General features: G+C 43.1%; 1 protein-coding gene and 1 long non-coding RNA gene across 6 annotated transcripts in view; one reads left to right on the top strand and one right to left on the bottom strand.

Annotated features, from left to right (window-relative positions):
- Positions 1–27,083, top strand: part of TMCC1 (transmembrane and coiled-coil domain family 1) — a 190,279-nt gene that overhangs the window by 116,883 nt on the left and 46,313 nt on the right. Inside the window, exon 1 of one of the 5 annotated variants that reach the window (XM_042799406.1) lies at positions 4,507–4,624. The exons of the other annotated variants lie outside the window; for them this stretch is intronic. Within the exon in view, the coding sequence (XP_042655340.1) occupies positions 4,586–4,624 (39 nt within the window). The 5' untranslated portion in view covers positions 4,507–4,585. Of the gene's footprint in view, positions 1–4,506; positions 4,625–27,083 lie in introns of those variants that run through there. 5 annotated transcript variants of the gene reach the window in all.
- On the bottom strand, positions 3,207–4,392 carry LOC116960440. Its single transcript, XR_004406403.2, has 2 exons — positions 3,935–4,392; positions 3,207–3,859 (listed from the first exon to the last, which is right to left on the bottom strand). It is a non-coding gene; the product is annotated as an uncharacterized LOC116960440 (long non-coding RNA).

Here is a 27,083-nt window from a genome sequence, read left to right as displayed (position 1 = left end):
GAATGCTGAAGATGCAGACAAACGTTATTCAGGTATGTGGGCCCCCAGTCATTTCGTAGTGGGTGGATAAGTTAACGGAAAGGAAACAAAAGCATGTCATTTTGGAGGTGTTCAGCATCAAACCAAACATTTCCTGACTTCAGCATCTGTTCTGAAGCAGCTGGAAGCCACTTTCTAGTGTAGGGTACATCTTCAGTCTTGAGTTTGACATACGGTTAAGTTCAGGTCTTGTCTGTTTGCCTTCTCTGTCAGCCCAGGTATCAACTGAGAGTTAAGTACATGGCACTGCTCAGGAAGTCGCCTTCTGCTTTTGCTCAGATGAGCTATCTCCCTATCTTGTTGTGAGCATACAGTTCAAGTTGTTTGTCTGGTGGTAGTCATCCAGTGCCTTTCTGTAGTTTTCCACTATATGCCCAGACAACTTCCAGTACTTTCCTGTGAAAGAATACTACAGTGAATCTGTTCACTGCGGTGTACGATGCAGAGATAGATGCCATCAGGTCCTAGCTGTATGCAGCACATGTGATACCCTACTCAAATGTATGTGCATTTGCATCACGAGTACTCAGGCTCTGGTTAGACTAAGTCTGTATCATGTAAACAGTCTGCAAGGGTGATGCAGTCATAAATTTTTTTCTTTTTTTTTTTTTTCTTGCAGTATCAAATCCTTTTAAATTTCTGGCTGCTTGAAAATTTCAGGATGTACCCAACATGTGAAAGGAAATACAGCAAATCACTTCCTGATGCATTGATTTTATTTTCCTTTTTAAGGCTAAAAATACCCACACGTTCATTAAAGTAACTTTCTTGTGGCCAAGTGTGAAAACACATTGGTTTGGATTGGTCTGCAAAGTACAGCTTATAATGCAGTCAAGACAGAGAAGTGCTGCAATTACAAGTTAGCGCTATGTTCACAGTGTTCAGACGGTTCTGGTGGTGGTGCGGAACGCACTTTGTGGGTTAAGTAGTAACAGTCAGTTGTGAGTACTTCTGCTATCCCAAGCAGACTTTTTATCTAATTCCAGGTCCTTCTGATTTGCATAATGACAGCCTATTCAAGGTTTAAGTTTTACTAGTAAATCAGGCTGTATAGTTGGCACCGTATAACTGCTGCTGTTGTAGATGCTTGGAGCAAATGAGCTGCATGCTGTTTGAGCAGTAAGCTTTTGTTTAATTAGTCTTGGAATGTAAAATATTTCTTGGCAGGTGGTTAGCTTGATCTCTGCCATCCGACAACATCATCCATACTGGTGACGTCTTCTTTGGATGTCCTGAGTCAAATAACATATATACAGGGAAGAGTAATTTATGGAGTTTTAAAATTTAAAACACAGAAAAAAGGACATAGAAGCAGTTAAGTAGAAGAAACGTTTTGATATTCATATGAACGAATCCCTGTTTTTTCTGTAGTGAAAAATACTTGTCTACATATTATGAGCAAGGCATGCCTATAACTTTGTCTCCAACATGAAAGGAATTTCTGAATAGCATTTCAAATTCACCGAGGTGTGGGTTTTTTTTTTATTTCATCATGAATAATTGCTTTTGAAAAACTGTAATGAAGTCTTTATCTGTCATGTTAACATGTCAGTCAAGTACTAAAGCAACTCCACAGCATCTATGGCCAACATTGTGAGTACTGGGTGAAAAGGATGCCACAATGTTTTTTCATCCTCTACAAAAGTCTGGCCTCTATTGGTAGTGTTGTAGTACAGACAATTGATTTTTTTAGGTTTTTTGTCATAAAGGACTGTCAAACAATGCAAAACCAAAAGACTGTAAGGAAGCATGCATTGTTTCTCTCGTTTCTGTACAGAAGACAGTGCACCACGTTGCAGCAGAAGACTAATGGTACTCAAAATACAGCACATGTGCTTTGCCTTTGAGCAGAGGAAGGGCTGTATTAGCTGCTAAGCTGCAGTAGTGCTCGGTGTGCCTTTGTGCTAGAAGGCACCAGCAGCATGAATGAGAAGAACTAGTTGTTGGAAAGGTGATCGTGCTGCTTAGAAATGTGATTTTTTTTTTTCTACAGTGTCCAGAACTATACTACTGTTCACCATTTAACAATTCCCGTGCAACTTTTTACACCTTGTTGTCTTCCATGCCTGGCAGAACTCAGCTGACAGATATTCACCAGAGGTGAATCACCTTCGCCGTGCAACTCAAATTTGCTATTGAACCCTGCATGTAAATAAAAACAAGGCCTGAGATTCATTACAATCATCTGATTTCAGAACAAATACACCTGCAAGTCAGTCACCGAATTCTATTAGTATTAACAAAAATCTAAGACAAAGAGAAGTGCTATACAAGTTGTGCCTCGTATTTATGAAGCCTGCCTGCCAACTTGAGCCTTTTGCATGGCATGGGATCATTTTTAGGAAAGTTTTGTATCTTCTCAACGTGGTGACTGAGCAGAAGACTAACCTTGCTCTCGAACCTTGGTTGCGTGTGTTATAGCAGGATACACCCTTCTCCACACAGGAGGCTGAAAAAAAAAGTATTCTGGGGGGCAAGCTTTACAGAAGGGTACTTTGAATAGGATCTGGTGATCTAAACTCCAAACCCTTTTCTAGTATGCTACTTTAGCACAGACACCAAGCCTGGAAACTCAGTATGTCTTAAGTCATATGCTACAAAACTGCATGGGTGTGTGTGTAACCACCGCAGGTAGCCTCACGACCTCATTTCTATTGCTCTTATCTTTTCTATCGCTTGGTGCATAGTTGCACCATCTGTCTTGTTTAAGTGATAGTCAGTTCATGTCAGTGAATGCCTATCTTACCTGTCTGCAGTGTCTGCAATGACTGCAGTCATTCCAGGAATGAACTATGCGCCCATGCCTTGTGAGATAGATCCTTCCAGCACAGGCCACAGAGCTGAATTCAGACCTTCCCCTGAATCTGCCCCATTTTCTATCCATAAAATGGGGCTCGTAGGGGCATTTGAGAATAATGGAGCTGAAAGTGAGTTTTACGGGAATTCTCAAACAGTTGGCATTTGCAAAGTTTCATGCTTGCTGAAATCAGGATGATGCTTTGAAACCAGCCCCCCCACTTCTTTCAAACAGAATTGCAGAAAATCTCCATCAATTCTCAGGTGTCTGACACTCTGGGTTGCACCTAAATCCAGATATAACACATGTGCAGTGGCTTGTATGCCATTTTTTATTTTTATGTAAGAGAAGGAATGCAGAATGCAGGATATGTCTTTAAATGTCTCTATTGTTTATTAAAAGAAGAAAGCGTTCATGTTGGCTTTTGTTCTATAGAATTTTATAGCTCTTCAAAGTATCATTTTTTGTTACTGTTGAAATGTACTTGATGTTTTAAGTATTGCCTTAGTGCTTCAGTGGTGGGAAAGCTCCTGCCATGAGTGCATTCCAGGAGGCTTGGGGTGAGGCAAGAACTCTGTATGGGAGGGTTATGAGGGATATTTTGACATCTAGAGCAGGAGCATGCAGTGGTTTTAAGTTGGAGGAATAGAAAGAAATAAGAGCAAAGTTGCAGGCAGGAGGCAATTACAAAAGGGCTTGGCAATAAAATCCTAAATCCAAAATGAAAATGCTGAGATAGGACTACATGAGAAATGGACTTATTTCCAGAGATTTCGAGCTCTTCATTGTGTTTGGGGGTTTTGGTTTCCCTCCTCCTCTCATGAGCATCCTGGCCGACGCCTGAGCCAATTCATTGAGATCGAGACCTGTGTCTGAACGGCACAAATGGGAAATGCGCGAGTCCCTGGTGCTGGTGTCTTGAAACCCTTTAGAGCAGTGCTGCAGATATTGTAGCAAACTAAGAGGAGTCCTGTAATCCCCTTTTCTGCATGAAGATTGTACCGTGTCCATCGCTCACAAATACTGTAAGGGGAGAAAGAACAATTTAAGAATTCAAAACCCACTCTTACCAAGTCAGTTGAAGAAATGAAAGTGTACCTGTCTCTTTCACCGTAGATCTTCGTCGCATTGTGCCAGGAAAATAGAAATATTTTTCAGGTATTTTCTAGTGCTTGCAGCAGGGCGTTGTTCTGTGCGTCTCCTACAGGAGAATGTAACCCCCCCGTGCTGAGCTGGAGCGCTGCGGCGGGGCAGCCGGTGGGCCCGGCCCGCGCAGTCACCTTCTCCTCCGCGTCCTCTTCGACAGGGGGGTCCGCGCTGGCCGGGGTCTGCGGCTTGGTCCCGCTGGGCTGGGGCCGCGGGGCGGGGGGCCCCCGGGGGCGGGGGGTGTCGGGGGGCGCCCTCCCAGCTCCCGGAGCGGGGAAGGCCGCGCTGGTGGGAGCAGCCCCCTCCCCGGCGGTGTCGCCTGGCTGGCGAGCTCCGGGGGGCCCGGCCTTGCCGGGGCGGCGTCCCCCCGCCCGCCGGGGGCCGGGGCGCCCTGCCCGGGATCGGCGGGGGCCGGGCCTTCCCGGCCGCCGTTCCCGGGGCGGGGCCGTTCCCGGGGCGGGGCCGGTGCCCGCCCCTCCGCGGGGCGCCCCTGGGGCGGGGAAGGGTCTCGCGTCCGGGGGCGGGCGGGCCCGGCGGGCCGCGGCCGCCCCGCCCGCTCCGTGCCCCGCCGCGGCCCGCTGTGTCCGGGGCCCGGCGCGGACCATGGTCCAGCGCTTCAGCCTCAGGAGGCAGCTCTCGAAGGTGGGTCGCGCCGGGCACCGGCGAGTCGGTGCGGAGGAGGCAGCTCTGTCTTTTGTTCTTGGCTCTCGGAGACACAAAGGGGGTTCCGCTTGCGGTTGGGGGGTTTTCCGGCGTTTTAAGCCGGCCTGTCTGGTGGTGGGTAAGGGGTTCGTTACCGCGTAGGTGCTTGGAAAGCCTGCAGCCGCCTTGCTCCGATTAATCTTGGGACTTAAAGAAGGGGGTGTCTGAAAAGGAGGAGCGGAGCTAACAGTTGTGCCGACATGTGGGTGTGCAAGGCAGTTGCCTGTGACGGTTACTTCAGCGTGTGCTTTATGCTGGCTGGAATGTCTTTGGTAGTCAGGAATATGAATTGTCCCAGTGACACACCTGCAAAACCAGGAGGGAAGCTTGCCCTCCCGGCTTTGAAGTGCTCAGCAGCGCTTGCTGTTAATACCGGATTTAAGAACAAAGGAGTTGCTGTGAACAGGTTTTGCTGTTTAATAATTACAAGCGTTCTAATTTGTTTCAAGAAGCTGCTTTTGAGGAGAGAGTCCATATAGTCTTGCAGTTTTGTCGCTGAATCGATACAATGCGTGTAGTTTGAAAAACGTTTGGAAAAAAAAAATCAATCCATGAATAAAAGCAAGGCTGGGCAGTGCACTACAGGTAAGAGCGCGTCTCCTTCAGAGCTGCCAGCACAGCCCTGTTGTTGCATCTAACTGTTCCCATTGAGCAGACTTGGCTCTGGATATAGGAACTACAGTATTAATTGGACATTTAAATAGCAAGCTTAATTTTCACTTTACATTTAAGGTCTTCCTCCCGCCCTCCCCCACGTGTGTGTGATTGTAAAGGTTTTAAAAGGCATTCACCAAAATTCTAAAATTACGTTACCAGCATTTTAAATAGATAAGATTTCATGTCTTTCAGACTGTCTTGGAAAAGATGGCTTTACAGTAAGTTGGTATCTTTCTTATTTATGATTTTTCCAAGTGTCTCCTCATCTTAAAGAAACTGATGTGTTCATTTTTAGGGAGTATGAAAAAGTGCATCTTTTAACAGTTTATCTTGTTCCGTGTCAAGAGCTGTGCCTCCAAGCAGTAGAAGTCTCCACAGGCACTACGGAGTTTAATCTCCTCAAAAGAGGCTTGATCTAGTTAGTAATGAACTCCATATCTAAGCTTTGTCTATGTGGGGCAGCCAAAATAGCTTTAAGTAGATTCCTTTGGATGACTCCATTTTAATTCTTGTTTATCAAGCCAAGCAGGGTAATTTGGAAAAATGTTTACACTGATTTTTTACTCTAGGAGAACCATTTTCAGTTTGTTTTTCTAGCTCTCCATTTTTGTGTCTGACGCAATTGTGTCTTGCATTGTATTAGCTTTGGTTGCGTCAAGCCTACTTCTAAACAATTGTCTAGCCTTGACAGCTTCTTAACATCTTTGTTTTAATTGTAAAAGATGCACAACTTTTACAGTACGACGAACTGAAGGAGAAAATTAAGAGTTTAGTCTGAATTTACCAAAATAGAAAGTGTAGCTGTACAAAGGAACAATCGGAATGGATTGTGTTTATCTAGGTTTGGATGTAGAATGAGAACTTCATCTCCGTGCCTCCTCGCTGCTCTTTAGAATGGGTTTAGGAAGTCCCTGTGTGTTTGAGTCTTTGGGTGGTAGGGGGAAGGGGGTAGCAAATGGTGTTATAAAGCACTCTGTCATCTTCTGGAGGGAAATGATAGAAGAGACATAGAATTTTGCTAATGTATTTCTCATCCAAAACACAATGACTGCCAGACTATAGAAAACAAAGCAGGACTTTATTAATATTTCTTGTGCAGAAATCTTGATTCTTTTATAGTTGCTGACATAGACTTCAAAGTTGGCAAACGTCTGTGTAGGATCTGGAGCACCTGCTCCCAGGATGTATTCACTTCTTAGGCGAAATAGGACGTTATAAAGTGGTGTGCTGGTGTGAAGCAGCAGCAAGGTCAAAATTCCAGTTTCACCATATTTAGTGGTGGAGGCTTCAAATAGAATGTGACTGTGCAGATTTGAGAGCTACAAACTGAAAAATGCTGCCATCAGTGTGTAATAAAACTTGAGCAAAGAAAATGTAGGACTTCATGCAGGAAGGAAAAATAGGGCTTCATGAAACAGGGTTTAGCCTCAAATAGCTGGCTTCCTTTACAGCACGGCTACGTGCACTGCATGGCTTTGATCAAATCCTTTAAGTTCTCCCAGTCTCTGCCTTCCTTTTATGAATGGGGTTAATGCCTCTCTCTTATTTACATAATGGCTGTCAAATTTTGAAATACTGTTCTGGGGAGACCTGTATAAGCACTTAACCATATATTAATTTATGAAATGTTTGCATTTTGATAACCCATTTGTATCATGAATTTCAGAAAGTTTTACACAGATTTATATTCAAGTGTTAACTTCTTAATTCACATATAGCAAATCAGTATTTAGTATTTGTGGGTTATTGCTTGGATTCTGTGTTGGTTTGCTAACTTAAATGTCTGTAACTGTTAAAAATTTGATTCATAAGTATTATACCTTTACTGTGAAAGCAAAGGCAAAATACTTGATTTTTTTTTTTTTTTTGTTCAACAGATGCCTTCCTCAGGCCAAACTCAGATTGTTCACTTTGTTTCCCCCCCCTGCCTTCCCTGAATAACTGAAGTGTTTTCCAGGTATTTTGCTTCAAACCACTCTTCATCTTGTACAGTCTGGAAATCCTTGGAGGGCGCCTGCAATTGCTGTCACCCAAGACCTCAAGAAGTGCTGTTGCTGCTGTGTTACGTTTAGTTGGGGAATTCCCTCACTCTTGGAGTGATAGTACATAACTGTATCCAGCTTTTACTCAGCTTGACTTTTTCCAGATGTTTTAGCTGGGCTTATGAAAGGAAAATAATAGAGATAAATTGAACTGTATTTGTGGAAATTTTTCTAAGTTAAAATGCATACCCTTTCTTTTAAAGGCTCTGCTCTCCCAGAAGAGATTCAGATGAGCCAAGTAGTGCTTTCATATATGGCTGAAATTTTGACTAGAAAAGGCCAGTTTCAATTTAAAGAAAGAAAACGCCAAAAAAAAAAAAAAAAAAAGTATTTTTTGAGAACTGCAGTGATACTCAGTTCATTTAACCAGCACATTAAATGTTAAAAATTTCAGGCTGGACTGTCTTTCTCTTAAGTGCTGTATGGGTTTGTTAGCATCTGAACTGTCTCTGTGTTGTCTCTGTGATGTGGATTGAGTTTATTTATGGGAGAGGAGCTTCAGTGGACTATGCCAAAATAGCCTTGGAATACTTTTACTTAAGCTACAGAATTTCTTGCTAGCCTGTCTAGAGGTTATAGCAGGTGAATGTGCTGTTGTTCTGATAGCATAGTCTGCTCTCCTCCTTGTCACTGGTGTAGATTAAGCTGCTTCCAGCAGCGCCACCTCGGCTTCCTTCGAGTCACTCATCCCAGGCAGATGTGACCCATAGACAAGTGGGTTGCTCTTCTTCAGTTCTGTTCATTAGCCAGTGTTGATGGATCATTTCCTTTATTCTTTGTGCTGCTGACCTTGTATTTTTGTGGGCATAGGATCATCAGTGGGAATCTCCACAGATATAAATTACTTGGTAAAGATTAATGTAGTATAAAATAACTTTTTTTAGCAATCTAAATTCACTGTGAACAGATATGGACTCATATATAATAGTAAAGCAATTAACTGCTTAAGACTGCATCCCGTAAGCTGTCACCTAAAGACATTCCTGTGCAGAATCATGATGCTTCAGGTTCAAGAACTGTTTGTCACAGAACAAAAAAGGTAAATAATGGTCTTTGCTGAGTTACGTGGATTTCCAGAGTTCATTGCTTGAGTTGTTCACGGTTATATCCTTCTTTTTTGTGTGTTTGCCTCTGTCTTGAGGAGCAAAAGTCCCTAGAGAAGCTTGTAATGTGAAGTAAGATTACTCTGTCCTTTCTCAAGTCAGTAAAACACTGACCTAGGAAGTTAAAAGTGGTGACTTGATACTTGCGAGCTCTGGGGCCCGTTGTGTGGCCGTTTCCTGTCTATCAGTGTTGTAGATGGAAAAAGCGCATTTATTGATAAGGTCCACTATTGGAGGTGCTCAGGTCCTAAGAATTTTTTCCTATCTGGAGTAAGCTCAGTTTTACAGCAGCATGTTTTACTGGTAAGCCCTTGCCAAACATCAAGGAATATCAGGTTGTGATAACCAGTTTATCAGGGCAGAGCTCTCCTAATAGTCAATATAAAGGAGAAATAACTTCTAGCAAAGGTATGATGCTGATTCCAGTTTTATAGCTAAAATGGTCAAAAGGTGGATGCTTCTGTCTGTTTGGACAACTTGGTTTTTATGATACATAGCGTCAACAACTGGTTATGTTCAGAGTGCATCTATTCACTATTAAAATACATAAAATATTAGCTCTCGTTGAGTTTTCAGTAACCTTGTTCATAGAGCTGATATCTAATGTAGCTTGGCTACAGTTAATAGTGGGGGAATGCCGGAAGTAGGAGAAAGGTTTGGAAACCTGATGCTTTTCAACCCTATTCTCATGTTCAGTGGAGCAGCAGGCAAACAGTTTTCCTGTGGCTCTTCAAATTCTGCACTGCTCACAGAGTTGGAGTTACATCACTTCACCCGTGGCTGAGTGAAGCCGGTGGGACACTTTGATCTAATGGGACCTTCAGGGCTAGATGGACACCTGTGTTACCACATCAGTTGCTCAATGGTAGATTACCTTTAGATTACCTTTTTCTCATGGGATGCAGTGTGAAGCAACTTGATGCTTGGGGGAGCTGATAGAAGGTCGCTCACCTTCGCAGCAGACTTTCTGGTGTGCTGCAAGTCTGTCCTTGGCATGCCTCACCGTAACTCGTGTGCGCGCACTCCCTCAGGTCAAGTAGGGGATTAGCTTACCAGTGTCAATGCAGGGGCAGTTATTCAGAAATTTCCTGTTGCTCCTAGTGGAAACACGGGTTTGCTTGTGTTGGCTGTTTCAAGTGCCCTGTTGTAGACAGGACAACTGGAGCATCTCAGTGTATTACTCTTCACATTATTTAGTTTTGAATCTGTTCCTGCATGGATACTTTGTAAGGTTTACTGGGCAAAAGGCTTGTCTAAACAACGCTGAGAGGTGGTGGGATGTCAATAGGTCTCTAAGAATTGGGGGCCATGCTGGTGCTGAATGAGTACTGGAAGTGATTAGAAATATCATGAACTTTTTCTAGGCAAGACGGTTCCCTCAAGAATGGAATGAGCTTCCACTGCAACATCTTTCTCGAAGGAATGTGTGGGAAAATGTTGCAGAGATACCACCTTCATCTTCCAAAAGGAAAATGAGCTTCTGGTACTCTGTTTTAAGAAGCAGGAGTAACAGGTTTCATGAGGAGTTTGTTCTGTCTCAGTGTAACAGCTTCATGAATGCCGTGACAGTGTGGAAGTAAAACAGACGTGAAGCATCTTCCCACATTGGTGATTAACAGGATATGTAAGCCTATACCTGTGGAGATATTAGAGGTAGGACTAGGGACTTCTTTTTATGAAAAAACGTTACTAATAATCCAAAGAATTACCTGTATCCGTGCCAGCTGGGGATCTGGTGGATTACAAGTGATGGGTCATTGCCGAAGAGACTTGTGATGTGAAAGGCTGTAAGCACAGACTACAGGGGGAATGCAGCTTACATAAATGTGTCTTTCCTTTTCATAATTAAATTCCACAGCTCGTGGCAGTTTGCTCTGCAGAATATCATCATACTTTATAATAGGTGCTTACATGGGGCTGGATAGCAATAACAATTGGAATTTCCTACCAGCAGTGATCAAAGGAAGCCTTACAAGTGTTGGCATCTTTACTCTGAATTAGTTACCTTTAGGGGTCCTTTGTAGAGATTTTGGCTTCTGTCATATTTGCCCCTCTCCCTTCTATTCCCTGTGATAAACCAGCTGGCTTCTTCCTTAGACAGTGTTGCTTTAGAGTCAGAGTAGAGTTTGATCTAATTTTTCAAATTTTTCCATTCAGGATGTCATAGTCAATGATAAAAATGCATACGTAAGCTAGGTCCTTTTCAGAAAGGATAGAAAAGCTTTTATGCTGGAGGAAGGCCTCCAAAGTTTAGGGGAAATGAAATAATGGGGGCAAGAGAACTTGAATTAGTTTTCAACAATGGCTAAGCCACTGTCCATCATATTTGGGAAGTTGTGACAGTCCGGTGAAGTTCCTGCCGATGGGAAAAAGGGAAACATAACCCTCGTTTTTAAGTAGGGAAAAAAAGAGGACCCAGGGAACTACAGGGCAGTCAGTCTCACCTCTGTGCCTGGCAGAATCTTGGAGTAGATCCTCCTGGAAACTATGCGAGGGCACATGGAAGATAAGGAGGGGATTGGTGACAGCCTGTTACATGGCTTCACTAAGGGCAAACTGTGCCTGACAAATCTGGTGGCCTTCTGCAGTGGTGTTTGAGCGTTGGTGGATAAGGGAAGAGCAGCTGGTGTCACCTACCTGGACTTGTGCAAAGTCCAAAGTGGGTTAGCAGCTGAGAAGTTTCCAGGGAAAAATGGTCAAAAGCTTTCGTAGCTCAGAGTTAATGATATGGCAGGGATTCCGTTTGGTTTGACAAGCCAAAGGGAGCCCAGCATGCCAGAGTAACCCCGCTGCAAGCCCCCAGAATGCTGGTGTTAGTAAGTGGCCGTGGACGTTTCTTTCTTCCAGTGCCCACTAGCTGTGGCTGCCGTGGCGGCACTCGGCAATCTCAGGATGCAGCAATGTTGCTGCGGGGCCGGTGGGCTCAGCAAATCTCTGTGGGAGCATCTGTCTCCATCGGAGTTTGGCTAAAAAATTAAATTCTCCATAGCAGCCTCTCTGTCTGCGGGCAGAGCCCTTACTAAATAACGCATGTGTGGGGAAAGCAGAGAGCTGGCCCGGCGGGGGCCCGCCTGTCCCTCGGCAGGCGTCGGTGCTTCGGGGGGGCTTGGGCTCTGGGGGCTTGGCTTGCTGGAGTGCAGTGGGAGGGCAGGACGGCTCCATCCCTGGCTGCCGAAACTGCGGTCGCTGTCACCCCCTCGGCCCTCTGGGGTCCCTGAGAGCACGGCGGACACCTTCCTCTCCCATAACTGTAGTTACTCGATGACCTGGTATCTTGCGTAAAAGCTCAGAGCCCTGCGTCGTGTTAGCGCTTCATTAAAGAGAAGAGGACAGCCATGTTCCACGGCAATTACGAGTTAGCAGAACCTTGCAAGTGACATTTCTTTCCTGTTTTTTGTTTATTGTTTTTAAATGTGGTTTCATATCTTTTGTGTCTTAGAAAATACTTGGTTTTTCAACACCTGATTTAGATGTTACAATAAGTAAAATGCTAATGTCAGTGCTGTATGCTTGCAATTTAACCTTCCTTGTGTTTGGATTGATTCTTCCCATCCCATTCTTAAATGGGTCTTCCAGGTTCTAAAACCTGTCTCCCTGCACAATTCATGATGAGGAAATTGGGGCCAGGCCCATCAAATAACTCGGTCCTTATCAATGTTAAATAAATTTTAAATCAATGGAGATTTTTGTTACTATACAATAAATGAAGTTGTATGTGCAGTTCAGACTACTCACTTTGGAGGTGATGTGTCTGAATAGCCCATCTTTTGAAGACAGAAATTAATTAATTTTAAAATATAGTCTGAGTTCCAGGACACTTTGATAGTCATTGACAGAAGAACTAGAAGAGTGGTTTTTTGTTGTTCTGTTGGGTTTTTTTATTTCCTAACTTAAGATGCAGTTTGGATACCACTGAGATCAACTGGTATTTGAATAGGGAATTCAGTTTAGAAAAGATTCCCTTCTTGAGCTGTGAGCTTTCAGACTATTTAAAATAAATAGGAAAAATTGCTGAGGAAATGAATCAAGGTTCTAATCCTTCAAAGAATTGCTATGAACATTTTACTATGCATAAATCTAAAAAAGTTTTATTTTTTTGAAATGAGAGTAAAAATATTTCAGCAACACATAAAGGCTATCATTTGACTTTTTTGATAGGGCACTCATAGGGCACGTACTTAGGAAGAATGGAGTCCAAGACCACAGGAATGAAAACTGTAAAGTTTTACTACAAGGGGGGTTTTGTTCGTTTGTTTGTTTGGGTTTGTTTTTTTTTTTTTTTTTTTCCTTCAATGCTGTTGGTAAACACTGAACTGCAGAAAATTATTTTTCTCCATGTTATCTGCATATACCATTGTCTTGCTTAACTCTCAGAAGTCTATAAGCACCGATGTCATATTTGGAAAATATGTCACTCGTAAAAGTTTCAATTTAGATTTGCTAATTACTCCCAAAGAAAATGAAATTTGGAGTGCACTGAAACCCACTGCCTACACCACTGATAGGGAAGGACCCAGGATCCTGTTGGTGGTGAACAAAAACTTACAGGGGAAAGAAATACTTCTGTTGTCAGAAATAAATTATTTCAGCCTTCTGACATTGGCAAGAGGACAATAAGAGCAGAGGAAATGAAGAGCTTCAAGTCGATGTGGAGGAGGTGCTTCACTGGTGGCTGGATTGTGAAGCATGTGAAATATTAGTGCAGAACTGTTGCCCACAAGTCTTCAGTATTTGGGTCTACAGTTTTGCAATGGGACTAAAGTTGCTAACAATTTTCTCAATTTAAATAGGCTTTTAGTTGGTCTTTATTTCAGTGAAGTGTAGGTTGCCTTTCTCTTTATACTGAAGACCACCCACTCCCCTCTACCAAAACAATAAAAAAAAAAAGAAAAAGAGGCATTCCTCTGCTTTTTATGCACAAAGCTTTAATTTCAGTAGGAGCTGGGCGTATCTTGGGATCAGGCCCATTAATTATAAAGTAATAGTGTATTGCAGAGCTGTGGAAACTGGGAGTCCTGGAATTGAGGAGGTAAATGATATCTTACTCATAGTTACCATGTAGTAGGATAAAGTGCTATAAATTTAAATACTTGTCACATTCAGAGCTATTCTCCCATTTTTTTAGTGCTTTCAATATTAATTTTCTGAATAAAATAGTTGCTTAATTAAGGTAATGTGTTGGCAATACTCTGATAAACTGTTCTGTTCCATCCTTCAGTTCTTTCTTTGGTTTACATGAGTTCATTTAATTTTGAATTTAATTTTTTTTCCCTAAAATGCTGTTTAATACCAGCTACAGAAGTTCAGAGGTATGCTGTAGCCTCCATACTTTATGTAAAGTTATCCTTTTTGTACCATAACGGAGCTGAAGAGAACAGCATTTGTACACAGATGGCCAGAAATAAATGCTTGCATAAAATACGAGATCTTAAGCACTCATAATGAGGCTTTTAAAAAATTAGATAGTCGACTGAACAGGTAGAAGAAGTTGTGGGTTATTAAAACAATTTAGTGAATTGGTAGTGAGGAAGTAATTTCTCACTGGACAAATGAGGTCTGTATGCATGTCTTTTCGCCTCTGTCTTGCTTTTAGGGTGAGGGAGATGTCCCAGCCTGGAACGGTGCTGATGCTGCAGTGAAAATGTGCGTCTCTTGATCCCGGCTGTACCGAGGGGTGCAGCTCTCTTTGAACACATGGTTAATTCTGCAAGGGAGGAGGCTCTGTTCCAGCTACTCCTGCCATTTCATACTGTCATGTCTCGAGCTAATCAGATGTACCCCAGACACCATATGTAACCAGCAGATACTTATTCTTTATATACATCATTGGTTTGAGAAACTGGCAATATTACTCAGCTGAATACTGGTTTTCATTCCCTTAAATGTAGCTTTCATCTAGCCGTCCAGATCTGACTACCGAAACTGCTACCAAAGAGCAAAGAAGTCTGAACCTTTTACGCATAATTAAAAAATGAAAAAACAATAATAAGCCGGATGAGAAAGGCCTCCTGGTTCTATAGAATCATTCAAGCCATTTTCTTCTAGCATTTTAGTAGTAAGCAGAAGCCATTTGAAAGACTGTTGTAACTGTGTTTTGTTGCTGGGCCTGAAATGTTGAAGCTTTGAATACTTTTTTGATGCTTGAGAAATGCATGTACTTTTGATCAACTTTAACTTTGCTTTTCTGATATTTTTCACAAGTGGATACATAAATATTGACGTGGTGAATTGGTGCTCTCTAGGCAAGCTTCAGTGTCTGGGCTGTAAGTTGAAAACTGTCGGCGAGTACCAAGAGTCAGTAGCAAAGCAGCAGCACCCACGTTGGTGGGTCAGAAGCCCTGGCTGGGAAGTAAGTACACTCTTTGGCACGTGCTGATGGCTTCAGTGCTGCGCAGGAAGAGGTGTAGAGTGTGTGACCATCGGTGGAGAGTTCTGACACGCGGGGTGGTTCTGCAGTTACACAACACTGGCCAGCTCATTGCTCAGGAAGACAGTGATTGCGTTTCAGGGTTGAACCTCGCATAGCTGAGGCTTGGTATCAAACCAGACATGGAAGGAAGTCCAAGGTTTCTTAATCATTTTTGAGTCTATGGTATCTTGCAGATTTCAAAGGCGGCTCATCGTTTAGATCGGCGGTTTGACCTGTGTCCTACACTTAAACTGTCACAGTATGTTGCAACCATACACAGCTGCTAGGCAGTCTAATTAAAGCTTTAGCATTCATTAAGAGAAAACCCTAGGCATTGCTTACCAAGATTAGATTAGTATAGAGTTTGAAAAAACTGTGTGATAACTTGCAATATTGAATATAATAATTATCTACAGGAATTCCACATGTTTCTCTTAGGTTCAGGTACTATACAGAATGGAATCCCTGCAAGAAGATGCATTTTTCACATAATAATGGAGAGTGAACTTCTTTTCTGAAACTTTTTTTTTTTTCCATAAAAAGTACATACCACTTGTTTGTTATAGCCAGAGATGGAGCACTTTCAGGGTACAGCTTAACAGTCCGGTGATTCCACTTGGAGAAAGAAAACATTAGTTATTTCAATAAAATCTACAGGCTTGCAGTTCACTACATATTAGCATCATTTCCTACATGTGTCTGTCTACATTGGTGCAGAACACTTGCTGCAGGTAGCAGACACCGAGGTTGATATTGTTAGCCAGGCAGAAAATTGAACAGAGCTGGTTTCTTGCCAGCTAGCATCACTGCAACAAAGCAACATTAGTGAGAGGCCTTGTAAAGTTACCCTGACACTACCTAAAGGTGACATCTCCAGAAAGACCGTTAGCCTATTTCTGTTACTAAACATCACTTTTGAAAAATACTACAGTCCCTCAACCAAGGGGGAAGCCTCCACGTACTCCAGCGCAGGTGACCTGGGTGGTGCGTGAGCTAGTGAAGCACCTGCTGGGCAGAGGCTCCGCCGCGCAGGATACGAGGGGCTGAGCGTGGCGTCCCCGCGCCTCTGGCTGGCAGGGAAGAGTCTGCTGGGTTTCCTGCCTTTGTCTGGTTCCACATTGTGGAGATGCTCGTTTACCCAGACACCTTCAGGGGCGTAACGCACGTGGCAGTGGATGGAACTTCAGCGTGAATGTTTCTTTTCTGAACAGTTACAACTATACTGTTGCTTTTAGTTAGCAAAGCAGCCCTTCCATATCTGATCTCACACATCTTTGAAATCAAAAAGTAGGCTATTGGTGTCATTAGCAAATGCTTCTTTAATAACCAAATCGGAAGGTCAGATACCCACAGTCAGGGAGCAGTATTCAAAATTAATTTAACTCAGATTGGCCCTTGCAGCAGAGCAGCAGTGCTGTCTTCTGCTGCGAAGTGTTGCCATGTGTCTGATTGCTCAGTGTGCAGACATCGTCCGAGCTAAGGCATGATGTACCCAGTCTTCAAGGGAGAGAATGAGAACATAGGTTAAAATGGCTATGTAACATCTACCATAAATTAAAGCCAGTTGGGCTTCAGGCTCACTAGCAGTACTACAATACCAAGGTTCAGAGGAGGAGTATAAAACCATCTGTTTTGGGGAATGCTTAAAGAAAGATGAAACTGATTTTTAAATGCACTCTTCTTTATATAAGCATTTGATAAAGAAATAACAGTGGGGTACACAGTGTCTTAGAGATCAGATGATGAATAGAAGCAACTTGGTATCAAGCTTTGTCTGTGAATTAATTGGTTGCCATTGCTTCTTGAACATTAACCCAACCCACTTAAGATCTGTGCCAGGCAGAGCTTTGGGCTCAGTGTGTTGTGTGTGTCTCTTCTCAACTGGCCAGTTAAATGTTTCCAGCTTCAGCTCTTGGAAGCTGCTTACTGCTGTTGCATGGTCCAGTCCCCTCTACACCTGAAAAGCCAAGTAGCTTTCACTGAGGTTTTGCTATTAACGTATTCTGGTGGTTTAGTGAGCTGGTAATTAACTTGAGGGGTAATGTATCAGCAGGTGATTCTAGTCTTTGTTTCTTTAGCTTTGTGAAATGGATTCAAGTGTGATAAGGATGCTTGCCAGTGGGGAATGAGTTTGGCTACTCTTCTTTATATCTGGGATGCTCAGAGAACTGGTTCCCCAGAGGAGAAGGTATCATGGTAAATACAGAGTACTCTGTAATCTCTTCGCAACCCAACAGCATGTTGTCTTGAAGAACTGTTTGGGACTATTGGTAGCTGAACTGTCTCTTATATTGTTCAGGGCTAGAAAACACTGTTTCTAATCTTTTTGCCATTAATTATCCTAGATAGATTGTCTCAGATATACAGTTGCAGTCAGTCTTCTAATTGTGGTGAGTAAATATGGTCTTCTGTTGTTTGGTTTTACCCTTTTCCTCCCAAATAATCTGATGGATAGATGGATTTTACAAAAACAGCTCAATTCCTGTTTGCTTAAAATTTCCATCCAAAGACACCGATGCTTTCAAAGTCTAGACGCAGGGAGATAAGGCTGTGACATACACTGGCTCTGACCCCACTTTGATAGAGGGCTTTCTGGCATTAGGTCTAAACCTGCTGACTAATCACTGTATTTTATCAAGGCAATGAGAAAAAAGTGTCCAACTGCACTGAGAGAGCTCATCAAAAGTCATCTTTGAGTCATTTATGAACCAGTGATACAGGAATTAAAATCCAGTTGATGTCTTGGTTACAGTTCAGGCAACTGATGGGGAAGTTTCTTTTACAAAGATAGACAGAAGGGAGGTGTCTCTTCCCTGCCCCTCCAGTGTTTGCTCATGTTAGTTCAGGCTGGAAGGCATGTTTGGAGTTGTCCTGCCCAGTGACCTGCTCAGAACCAGGCTATCTTCAGCATTAGATTCCTTTCTCTTTCCAATCTGTCACACACTCACTAATGAGCTGTGAAATTCCTCTATGTCTCCATTATGTCAGATAGTCCTCTATTTCACGCATTTAGGTAAAACTCCCTGTTCATACACTCATTTTCTGAAGAATTTTCTATTCCCATTTCTGGAGTGGATTCGTGTTACTAGGTTTTGTGCTTTGGCTGTGATGGTGGTTGTATTCTGGTTTGGGAGTACTCAGTAAACCAACCACTGGCAACTACTTTGGTAGTTAATTTTTCAAGGGGGATTTGCATGGCACAGTGTCTTTCAGTTCTGTTGACTCTCCTGGAGGAGAATGGACGGTGCTTTTGCCACTTCTTCATGAGTAAGGCTCTCTTCAGAGCCACCTTACTGGCACAAAGGAAAGAGAACAAAAAGCCTCTGCTCTTGAGATAATTGTGTTTTATGAACTTACTGCAGGACTGGCTATAGCAAACTTCTGGGGTGCTCCGCCTAATGAATCACCTTCTTGTAGGAGGGAGAGGGTCTATCACACAGTTACGTTTTCATGGCTCAGTCACTTTTCCTCTTAACACCCTCATCTCTTCCACTCTTTCTGCTTTCTCTGAAACTGTTGGACTCTCAATGCAAAAGACTTTTCAAAGCAGAGCTTCTTTTGCAATTTAGCACTGTCATCAGTAAAAAAAAAAAAAAAACCTGTAGAAGCAGGCATTGCACATCTTTTATGCATGTTTCCCTTGTGATGATCAGGCATGTTGCAGGTAGCTTCCCTGAGATTTGACTGTGCAGCACCTGTGCTGGAGCTTGATCAGAGCAAGCTATGAATTTTTGAGTACTCTGCTTCAGTCAGACAGGAGGAAAATGAAATGCTCTTTTCAGCATTAGAAGCTTTAACCCAGTTTCTTACTGAGAGATACCAGTTCTTATTAGAGTGTTTTCTTATAAAGGTATGTAGAATACAGCGATCCTCCAGATCAGCATAGTTTTCCTTAGAAAATAATTTAAACATATTTAAATTCTCATTTTAAAGCTAGAAAATAAACTTCCTTTATGTTCTCACAGTTTATAATCCTTAGAAGGTAATACTGTATTGAGACTCTTACTCTGTGCTGTATTAAACATCCTGACTGGATCTCTTATCGTTCAAGCAATTGCTGAAAACTGCAAACCTTTCTACCTTTCAGGTGATTTATTCAAAACAGGCCCCAGTTCATGGGGGACTGGAAGTCTGTTGCAACCTGGGCACTGCCTAGACTTGTACCAAAAAAGGTATGGAAAGCTATTAGAAACCAGAGAGGTCGTCCAGCACCATAAGCTGATTTGGTTTATGTGGAAATGGAAAATTAAATACATTAAGCATGTTTTGATCAGATGCATCTAGTGAAGATGCAAAGTGGCTAATAGTCTCTGTTCACGGTAACTTCCTGTGTCTATATTTCTCTCCTATTTTGATTTAGAAGCTGGTAGAGGCTTTTTTCTTTGTTTTCCTTGGTGATGCTTTCGGAAATCATAATTTCAGTAAGGAGTTCTATTGGTATCCTTAATGATCAGAAGCCCTGTAGTCCACAGATGAAAAAACCACCCTGGCTTCCCCAGGTGACAATGGATAACTGGTAACAGCCAGCAGTGAAATCAGGTGCAGTTGCAGAAGAGGAGGGAAAGCAAAAGAAATGTCTTGATGAAGAAGTTGGTAGGCATCTAGCAGAAATATATTGTGGACAGACAAATACATAGTCAAGTATGATGTCTGCCGACAGAAATTAACCTATTAAAATCTCCTGAACAAGCTGGAACTGCCACGGGGATGTTTGAGTAGGTCAGGGATTAGAGTTGTTGGCCGATCGCAGATCTGGCTGAAGCTGTGAACTTTGGAACCGGAGCTCACGGGTTCTGTACCTTTTCATCTTAATGACCTTGAGCAGATGGCTTTAAATTGTGCCTCAGTTTTGCTGCCTCTGAGACCAGCTGACCCCGCTGTGGGAGATCCATATTCCCCTGCTGCTGCTCCGCTTTCCTCCAAACCGTATTCTGCTAAGAAGTTCTGTATTGGCTGTACTTGTCTTCGCACACTTGTGGAATTGCAGACTAGCGTAACTATAGTTCAGATACAGTCTTAGCAAGGCTTTGTATTCGTAACATTTAGACAAGCACCTACCCAACCTTCCCGTTTCCAAGGGTAAAGAAAAAAATTATCTGACATTTTGTGTTAAACTGCTTTTGTGCAGCAGTACTTTGACCGTTAAACAGGTATTCTCCAGTGTTCTCTGTCTATACCTCCTTTTCCACTCACTTCTAAAGCAGTCTTCTTTTTAAAGGGAATATTTATGCTAAGTGACTTTTGAATGACTGTCTGCTGTAATCCAAACAGGCAAATCCACTTCAGTACTGCTGTTTGCATTAATGCAGCCAATTGAAGCAGCCCAGGAAAGGTCTTACATGGGTCGCACATGATCCCTGTCTGCATTGTGGGAGTACAGTGACGTTCAGGTATAGGATTTTTTACTATCTTCCTTTTAACCTATAAATAACATTAAAGAATTTTATCATCAGGGAATAATGAGGCCACGACACCCACCTGTACGTTGATAGCTACACTTGCTATTACAGCTTCCAGAAAAGTCCTTACAGCATTAGTATGTTTTACTGCTAGGTAAGGCCGGTGGTTTTCTTCCTGCTCAGCGGTAGGTCTCACTGTTTCTCCCTCTCGATCCCTCTGTCTCCCTCCTGAAAGTTAATTGTGATTGGAATTTCTGAATAGTGCTGCTGCTCTCTGAAAACACTGAGATTTGGGCCAAATGCTATTCCAGGCTGGAGGTAGCACAGAACAACACATACTCCACTGCACTCCAGGTTCCTGCTATTCTTAAACCTCCTGGACTCCCCCTTTACTGTCCTTTGAGGAATTTCAGCATTATGCTTCGGGGCCTTTTGTTTATGTGCGGTGCTCCTGTGCATTGCTTCAGGTGCAGCAGGAGCTGACGAGTCAGCTGGGCTGAGCGTGTGCTCGTGTATTTACACATATCCAGTAATGCCTGATGCTCTTTCCAAACTTTTTAAAAATAGCTTTCACCATAATCTAATACAGTGGTCATATGGATCCACATGATCATGTTTTTTCATAAGTATCTGTTCATGCTTTTGGTCTTCTAGGAGACTGAAATACATGTATTTTGGCTCAAACCACAAATATGCCTGTTGTGTGATCAAAAATAGAAAGCTAGTGTCTGTAGGTTTTTGGTTGCAGAAATCATTAGCTATCATTAAGCTGTTTTCCACACTGAACATAATATAAACATCTGCTTTAAAAAGAAATCCTTCTTATATAAAGAGTATGGCTATAGGTTTGGTCTGGTTTGGAGGGATACTCATTCTTCTTTTACACATTTTCTCAGTGTCCTTGAGATTTGTTGATCTTTTCTAGTTCTTCACTAACTAAATTTCTACATATTCTTCCAGAGTTTTCTTATGTAAAATAGCGTGAGAAGGTTTTCATTCACTGTGTGGGAAGAATTTCTGTAGTGAAATAGGAGGGACATTTGGTCAACTTTATAATTTTATTGATAGTCTGTACTGGTGGTTTGATTGTCCATCTGTATTGATGGAGGCAAAACTGTGAAGATTCAGAGAGTATCCTTTTACATGAGCGTAGACCTAAGCGTTTTGTTAGAGGTTTAAAGTTCAGGACTGTGCTATGTTTCATATTATATATCTTAATAAAGTTCAGTACGCACTGCACTTGACTGATGTGAGGGCAAAAATACGGTCTTCTCTTTGAGTATTTTTAGTATCAGACTATCCAAACCCAGCAAGACTACAAATGGTGGCTCTCAAAAAATGATAAATGTTACTAAGTGATTGTCTGTATAGGAGATTGTCTTTTGTGTATCTGAGATACTGAACATGAGATTATAGGCATATAGATCACCTATTTCCTCAGAAAATATGGAACTTGGTATTGCTGCTCAGAAGTGTAGAAAATGGACCTTGCTGCAGATGTCACTGGTGAGTCACTGGAAATGAGTCAGACAGATCTTTATCCCACTTGTTAAACTTGGAAGTTATATCCTTTCAGAATCTTCTTATTTGGTGAAATAAATGTACCTTGGGTAAGTAAAAATCAAGAGTTTGAATGGATGGAATTATTGCAGATTTGTAGTATGAGTGTGAAAACCAGAGGACAGCATTTGCAGACATTCCCCTGGCATTGCCTTTCTCCAGTAATACTGCTGTTACCGGTTCGTGCTACAAATAATTTTCTACGGGGTTTGGTTCTCTTTACTATCTTGAGAGATTACCTCAGTCTGTGTGAATTTTCGCCTGAAGAATACACTTTACACTTCGTGAAGTAGCTGTTTGCAGCAGTTTGTTAGAACAGGTCCTGTAACTGCTACCACAGTCCTTCTGCACTGTAGATTGCTGCACGCTACTGATTGCCGTGTAGTTTCCTCATCAGTTGAGCTGGCAATATTCCCTTGCTCATGCCTCAATCACTAAAAAACACTGGATGAGTGAGGGAGAGAGACTAAACAAATATTCTTAATTTTCCGCCACAGTTGCATGCTTTCATATTTTTAGCATGTCATCTCCTTCCCTTCTCTTCCTGTTTTGGTGGTTTTCTCTCTGGCTGTTGCGCTCATCTGCCTTCCAGAGGAGTAGTTAACTAGACAGATGATCCTCCCAGCGTGTTTTGGAGTGATGTAGTTGGTTATTTTTCATCATCTTCTTCAGCCCAAACACCCTTCCTGCCTTCTTTCTCCAATAACAGCATTTTGAGGTATGGTTTCTTTTCTGGTGCTATTTGGTTACATATTCCAGATATTATTTAACAGAACCTTGTGCCATTTACGTAGCTACTTCATCTTCCATTTAAATGAGGGGGAAAACCCCAAACTTCAGTTCTATCAGTTTCTTATCAGTAATAACTCTTATCCAAAATGTTTAAAGAGGGAGATTTTAAAATTAGAAAGTTCAAAATTAGACTCATGAGCAAACTGAGGGGGAAGAACTTTAGGTTATTCTATTGTTCTAGTCTCAATGTTTTTCATGTTCTTTCTTAAATCTTTTTAGGGAAAGACTCAAAACTCTGCTGTTGTAGCTTGGGAAGATTTACTAATTTAGCATTTAATTTCTAAAGAAGCCCGTATTTTTAGATGCTTTGGTATGTGGTGCTGTGCACTGTCTTCCTGGCAATGTCTAGCTCAGTCTGTGCCTGCACTGCATACTATAATTACGTGTAGGGGAAGCAGAAGCTCACACAAATTTGCCTTGGTTAGAAAGTTTCACGCGAGTGAGTGAAATGATTATACTCATTTTGAATGTTGTAGTTGGGTATGAAAATTCAATTTTAAAGTAATTTATTCCTTATTCAGCTGTGGTGTTTCTATAGTAGTTCTTCAGGATTAGATGTATTCTCATTCTCCTGAGTGTTGGTGCTGCTCAGGTTGATGGTTGAGTTACTAGCTGATACGGGCTGGATTTCTGGTTTTTTAACTTTCTGTGTAAGCTGCGTTAAAAGTATATATTGATGAAAATAGAATAATGGAAGGGATAAATTTTAATGCTGCTCTCAGTGCTTTTAACTAAACAAGTTCTTGCATTTAGTTACTGTGGACAGACTAGTCTGCAAGTCCTTTTCCGCTGATGCTAGTCGTCTGCGTCCACATTGTTTGCTGAGTTGCTTGTATAATTGGCCCTGCTGTGTCGATGCTGGTGGAGCTGGGATCGGGTTCTTGCTGACAGCTGTACAGGGTTGGATTACCAAAGAGATCATGTGCCCTGGCAGGGGTTGGGGAGCTTGGCTTTCCCTGCTAGGGTAAGGGCAGCCCCACAGCTGAAGGCTCTCACACTCAGGCCCTGGCTGCTTGGATTTAGGAGGAGAATGCTCCTCTCCTGCCGGTGTAGGATAGAGAACGTAAGCCTGGGGGAAGATGGGAGAAAAGAGACTGAAGTGCCAGCTCATTTGCTGGGATACAGTCTAGGTGCAGAAGCTCTGACCAGTTTGGCACATGATGAACAATTAATGAAATTTGTGCAGCTTTATTACTTTAGTGTGCTTGCATTTTGCTGACTATGGTGCATTAAACCTGATTGTTCAGGCTGTTCTGTAGTTTCAAGATACCACACTTGAATTCTTGTCACAGTTCATCTAATGGACAATTTTTAGTACACTTGATCACTTCTCAAGGATCCTCTTACCAGCTCATACCCTGGCCTTTCACGGAATCATAGGATGGTTTGGGTTGGAAGGGACCTTAAAAACCCCATCTAGTTCCCACCCCCTGCCCCGGGCAGGGCCCCCTTCCCCCAGCCCAGGGGGCTCCCAGCCCCGTCCAACCTGGCCTTGAACCCTTCCAGGGAGGGGGCAGCCACAGCTGCTCTGGGCACCCTGGGCCAGCGCCTCCCCCCCCCGGCACAGGGAAGGATTTCTGCCTTAGAGCTCACCTAAATCTGCCCTTTTTCAGTGCAAAACCGTCCCCCCTCGTCCCATCCCCACCCCCTGACCCAGAGTGTCCGTCCCCCCCCTCCTGCCCCCCCTTTAAGCCCTGGGAGGCCACTCGAAGGGCTCCCCGGAGCCTTCTCTTCTCCAGGCTGAACCCCCCCAACTCTCTCAGCCCGGCCCCATAAGGGAGGTGCTGCAACCCCCCAGTCAGCTTTATGGCCTCCTGTGGACCCGTTCCAACAGATCTATCTCCTTCCCGCCTTGGGGGCCCCAGAGCTGGACTCAGCACTGCAGGTGGGGTCTCATGAGAACAGAGTAGACAGAGAGAATCCCCTCCCTCGACCCGCTGGCCCCAATTCTCTTGATGCAGCCCAGGACACGGTTGGCTTTCTGGGCTGCAAAGGCACATTGCTGGCTCATACTCAGTTTTTCATCCACTAACACCCCGAGTCCTTCTCCGCAGGGCTGCTCTCAATCCGCTCATTGCCCAGCCTGGATTTGTGCTTGCAATTGCCTCGACCCGTGTGCAGGACCTTGCACTTGGCCTTGTTGGACTCCATGAAGTTTGCACGGGCCCCACTTTCCAGCCTATCCAGGTGCCTCTGCATGGCACCCCTTCCCTCCTGTGTGTCAACCGCACCACACAACTTAGTATTATCGGTGAATTTGCTGAGGGTGCACTTGATCCTACTGTCCATGTCACCAGCAAAGATGTTAAACAGCACTGGTCCCAACACCAACCCCTGAGGAACACCACTCATCACCGCTCTCCACTTGGACATCGAGCCGTTGACTGCTGCAGCCATACAGCCAATTCCTTCTCCACCGAGTGGTCCATCCATCAAATCCATGTCTCTCCAATTTAGAGACAAGGATGTTGTGCAGGATAGTGTCAAAAGCTTTGCACAAGTCTAGGGAGGTGATGTCAGTTGTTCTTCCCGTATCCACCAGTGCTGTAACCCCATCGTAGAAGGCCACCAGATTTGTCAGGCATGATTTGCCCTTAGTGAAGTCATGTTGGCTGTCACTAATCACCTCCTTATTTTCCATGTGCCCTCGCATAGTTTCCTGGAGGATCCACTCCATGATCTTGCCGAGCACAGAGGTGAGACTGACTGACCTTGGTAATTCCCCGGGTTCTTTTTAGTCCCCTTTTTAAAAATGGGGGGTTATGTTTCCCCTTTTCCAGTCAGCGGGAACTTCACCGGACTGCCATGACTTCTCAGATATGATGGGTAGTGGCTTGGCCACTTCATCCACCGGTGTTCCCTCAGGACCCGCAGATGCATCTCATCAGGTCCCACGGACCTGTGCACCTTCGGGTTCCTGAGATGTTCTCGAACCTGATCTTCTCTTACACTGGATGATTCTTCATCCTCCCAGTTCCCACCTTTGCCTTCAGCATCTTGGGCGTCATGCCCGGAGCCCTTGCCAGTGAAGACTGAAGCAAAAAAGCCATCTCCATATCCCAGGTGACCAAGGCTCCTGTTTCCTTCTGCGGGGGGCCCACATGTTCCCTAGTGAAACTGAACCTGATTTTCACGATCAGGTTTCGTTGACAGTGTTTGGTTTCAAGTTGTTTTTGTTGATCCAACCACCTGGAATGTGACCTTTGTATTTTTTTTTTAACTGTATATGTTAAATGGTTTTAGCAAGGTAAAGGGAAATTTTACATTATTTAACTTGAGAGTTTAGAAAGAAAAAGCATTAAAAGTATTAAGATTTGTTGAAGGGCTTATATGTACACTATGTATGCTGAAGACTTTGAGTCGTGTGAGGACCTGATCCTGTGTACGTGACCTCCTCGGTGCCTCTGCTGACTGGATGTCTCCCAGACCAGTGCCCCACACTGCCACGTCCCCGTGCTGGAATGATGTAAAGGTGGCATTTAGCTATTATGCTAGCATTTGCCACCTGAGTAGTCATTTGCTGTCTCCTCCAGAGAAAAGGTAGCAGCACAAATGAGATGACCTCTGCTCTTTACCACTGAAATACTTGCCACACAGTTGAATGGCATAAACACGCTCCACAAAGAACTGGTTAATATTGTCTGCTAATCTGATGTCCACTTACAGTAGAGCTTCTTTGGTTTCATAAGGCTGTTTCCTTCACAGTTAATCATGCTCTACAGACATTAATTTTATGAGGTTGGTATAATTTATTATTGGTAAATGATGATCAGGTGGCTGGATTCATTTGGCAGTAGATCCAAAATTGTGTAAACCGAAGAATTTAAAACACATCCCAAAAGTTGGAGAATCGCAGAATCACTGAGGTTGGAAGGGGCTTCTGGAGATTGTCTAGTCCAACCCCCGCGCCCCAGGCCAGGGCAGCTAAAGCACATTGTCCAGGACCATAACCTGGGTTTTGGCTGACTGGAGGGATGGAGTCTGAGCAACCTATTGCAGTGTGTGATCACCCTTGCAGTAAAAAAATTGGCTGGGTTTTTTGTTTGGTTGTTTTTTTTGTTTGGTTGTTTGTTCTTGCTTTTTTAATGTTTAAAGTGCCTCCTATGCATCCTTCATAACTTCACAGGCAACAGCTTCAGCACAGACAAATCTTTCAGGTTATTTGCTCTCCTTTCAGGACTTAAACTTTCTTCGAAAATTGCAGTTGATTTAATGCTCTAACCCAGGAAATTCTGTTGGACTGAGACTTTGAGGAAAAGAATTTTGATGATAACATGGGTTGTAAGGAAGATGCAGAGCCCTTTGTTCCCTCATAGACTGAAAATGGTTACTGAGGTAGCAGGGGAGTAGGAGCAAATACCTCAAATGCAAAAGAACATAACTGTATATAGCTGTTCCTCCAGGAGACCTGCAATAAAAGTAAATAACCGTTCAGTA

The sequence above is a fragment of the Tyto alba genome, unplaced genomic scaffold (assembly GCF_018691265.1).
Source record: "Tyto alba isolate M040663 unplaced genomic scaffold, T.alba_DEE_v4.0 Super-Scaffold_3, whole genome shotgun sequence".
Lineage (NCBI taxonomy): Eukaryota > Metazoa > Chordata > Aves > Strigiformes > Tytonidae > Tyto > Tyto alba.
Note: the sequence above shows the minus strand (reverse complement) of the source record. Positions and strands in the feature narration are given on the sequence as shown.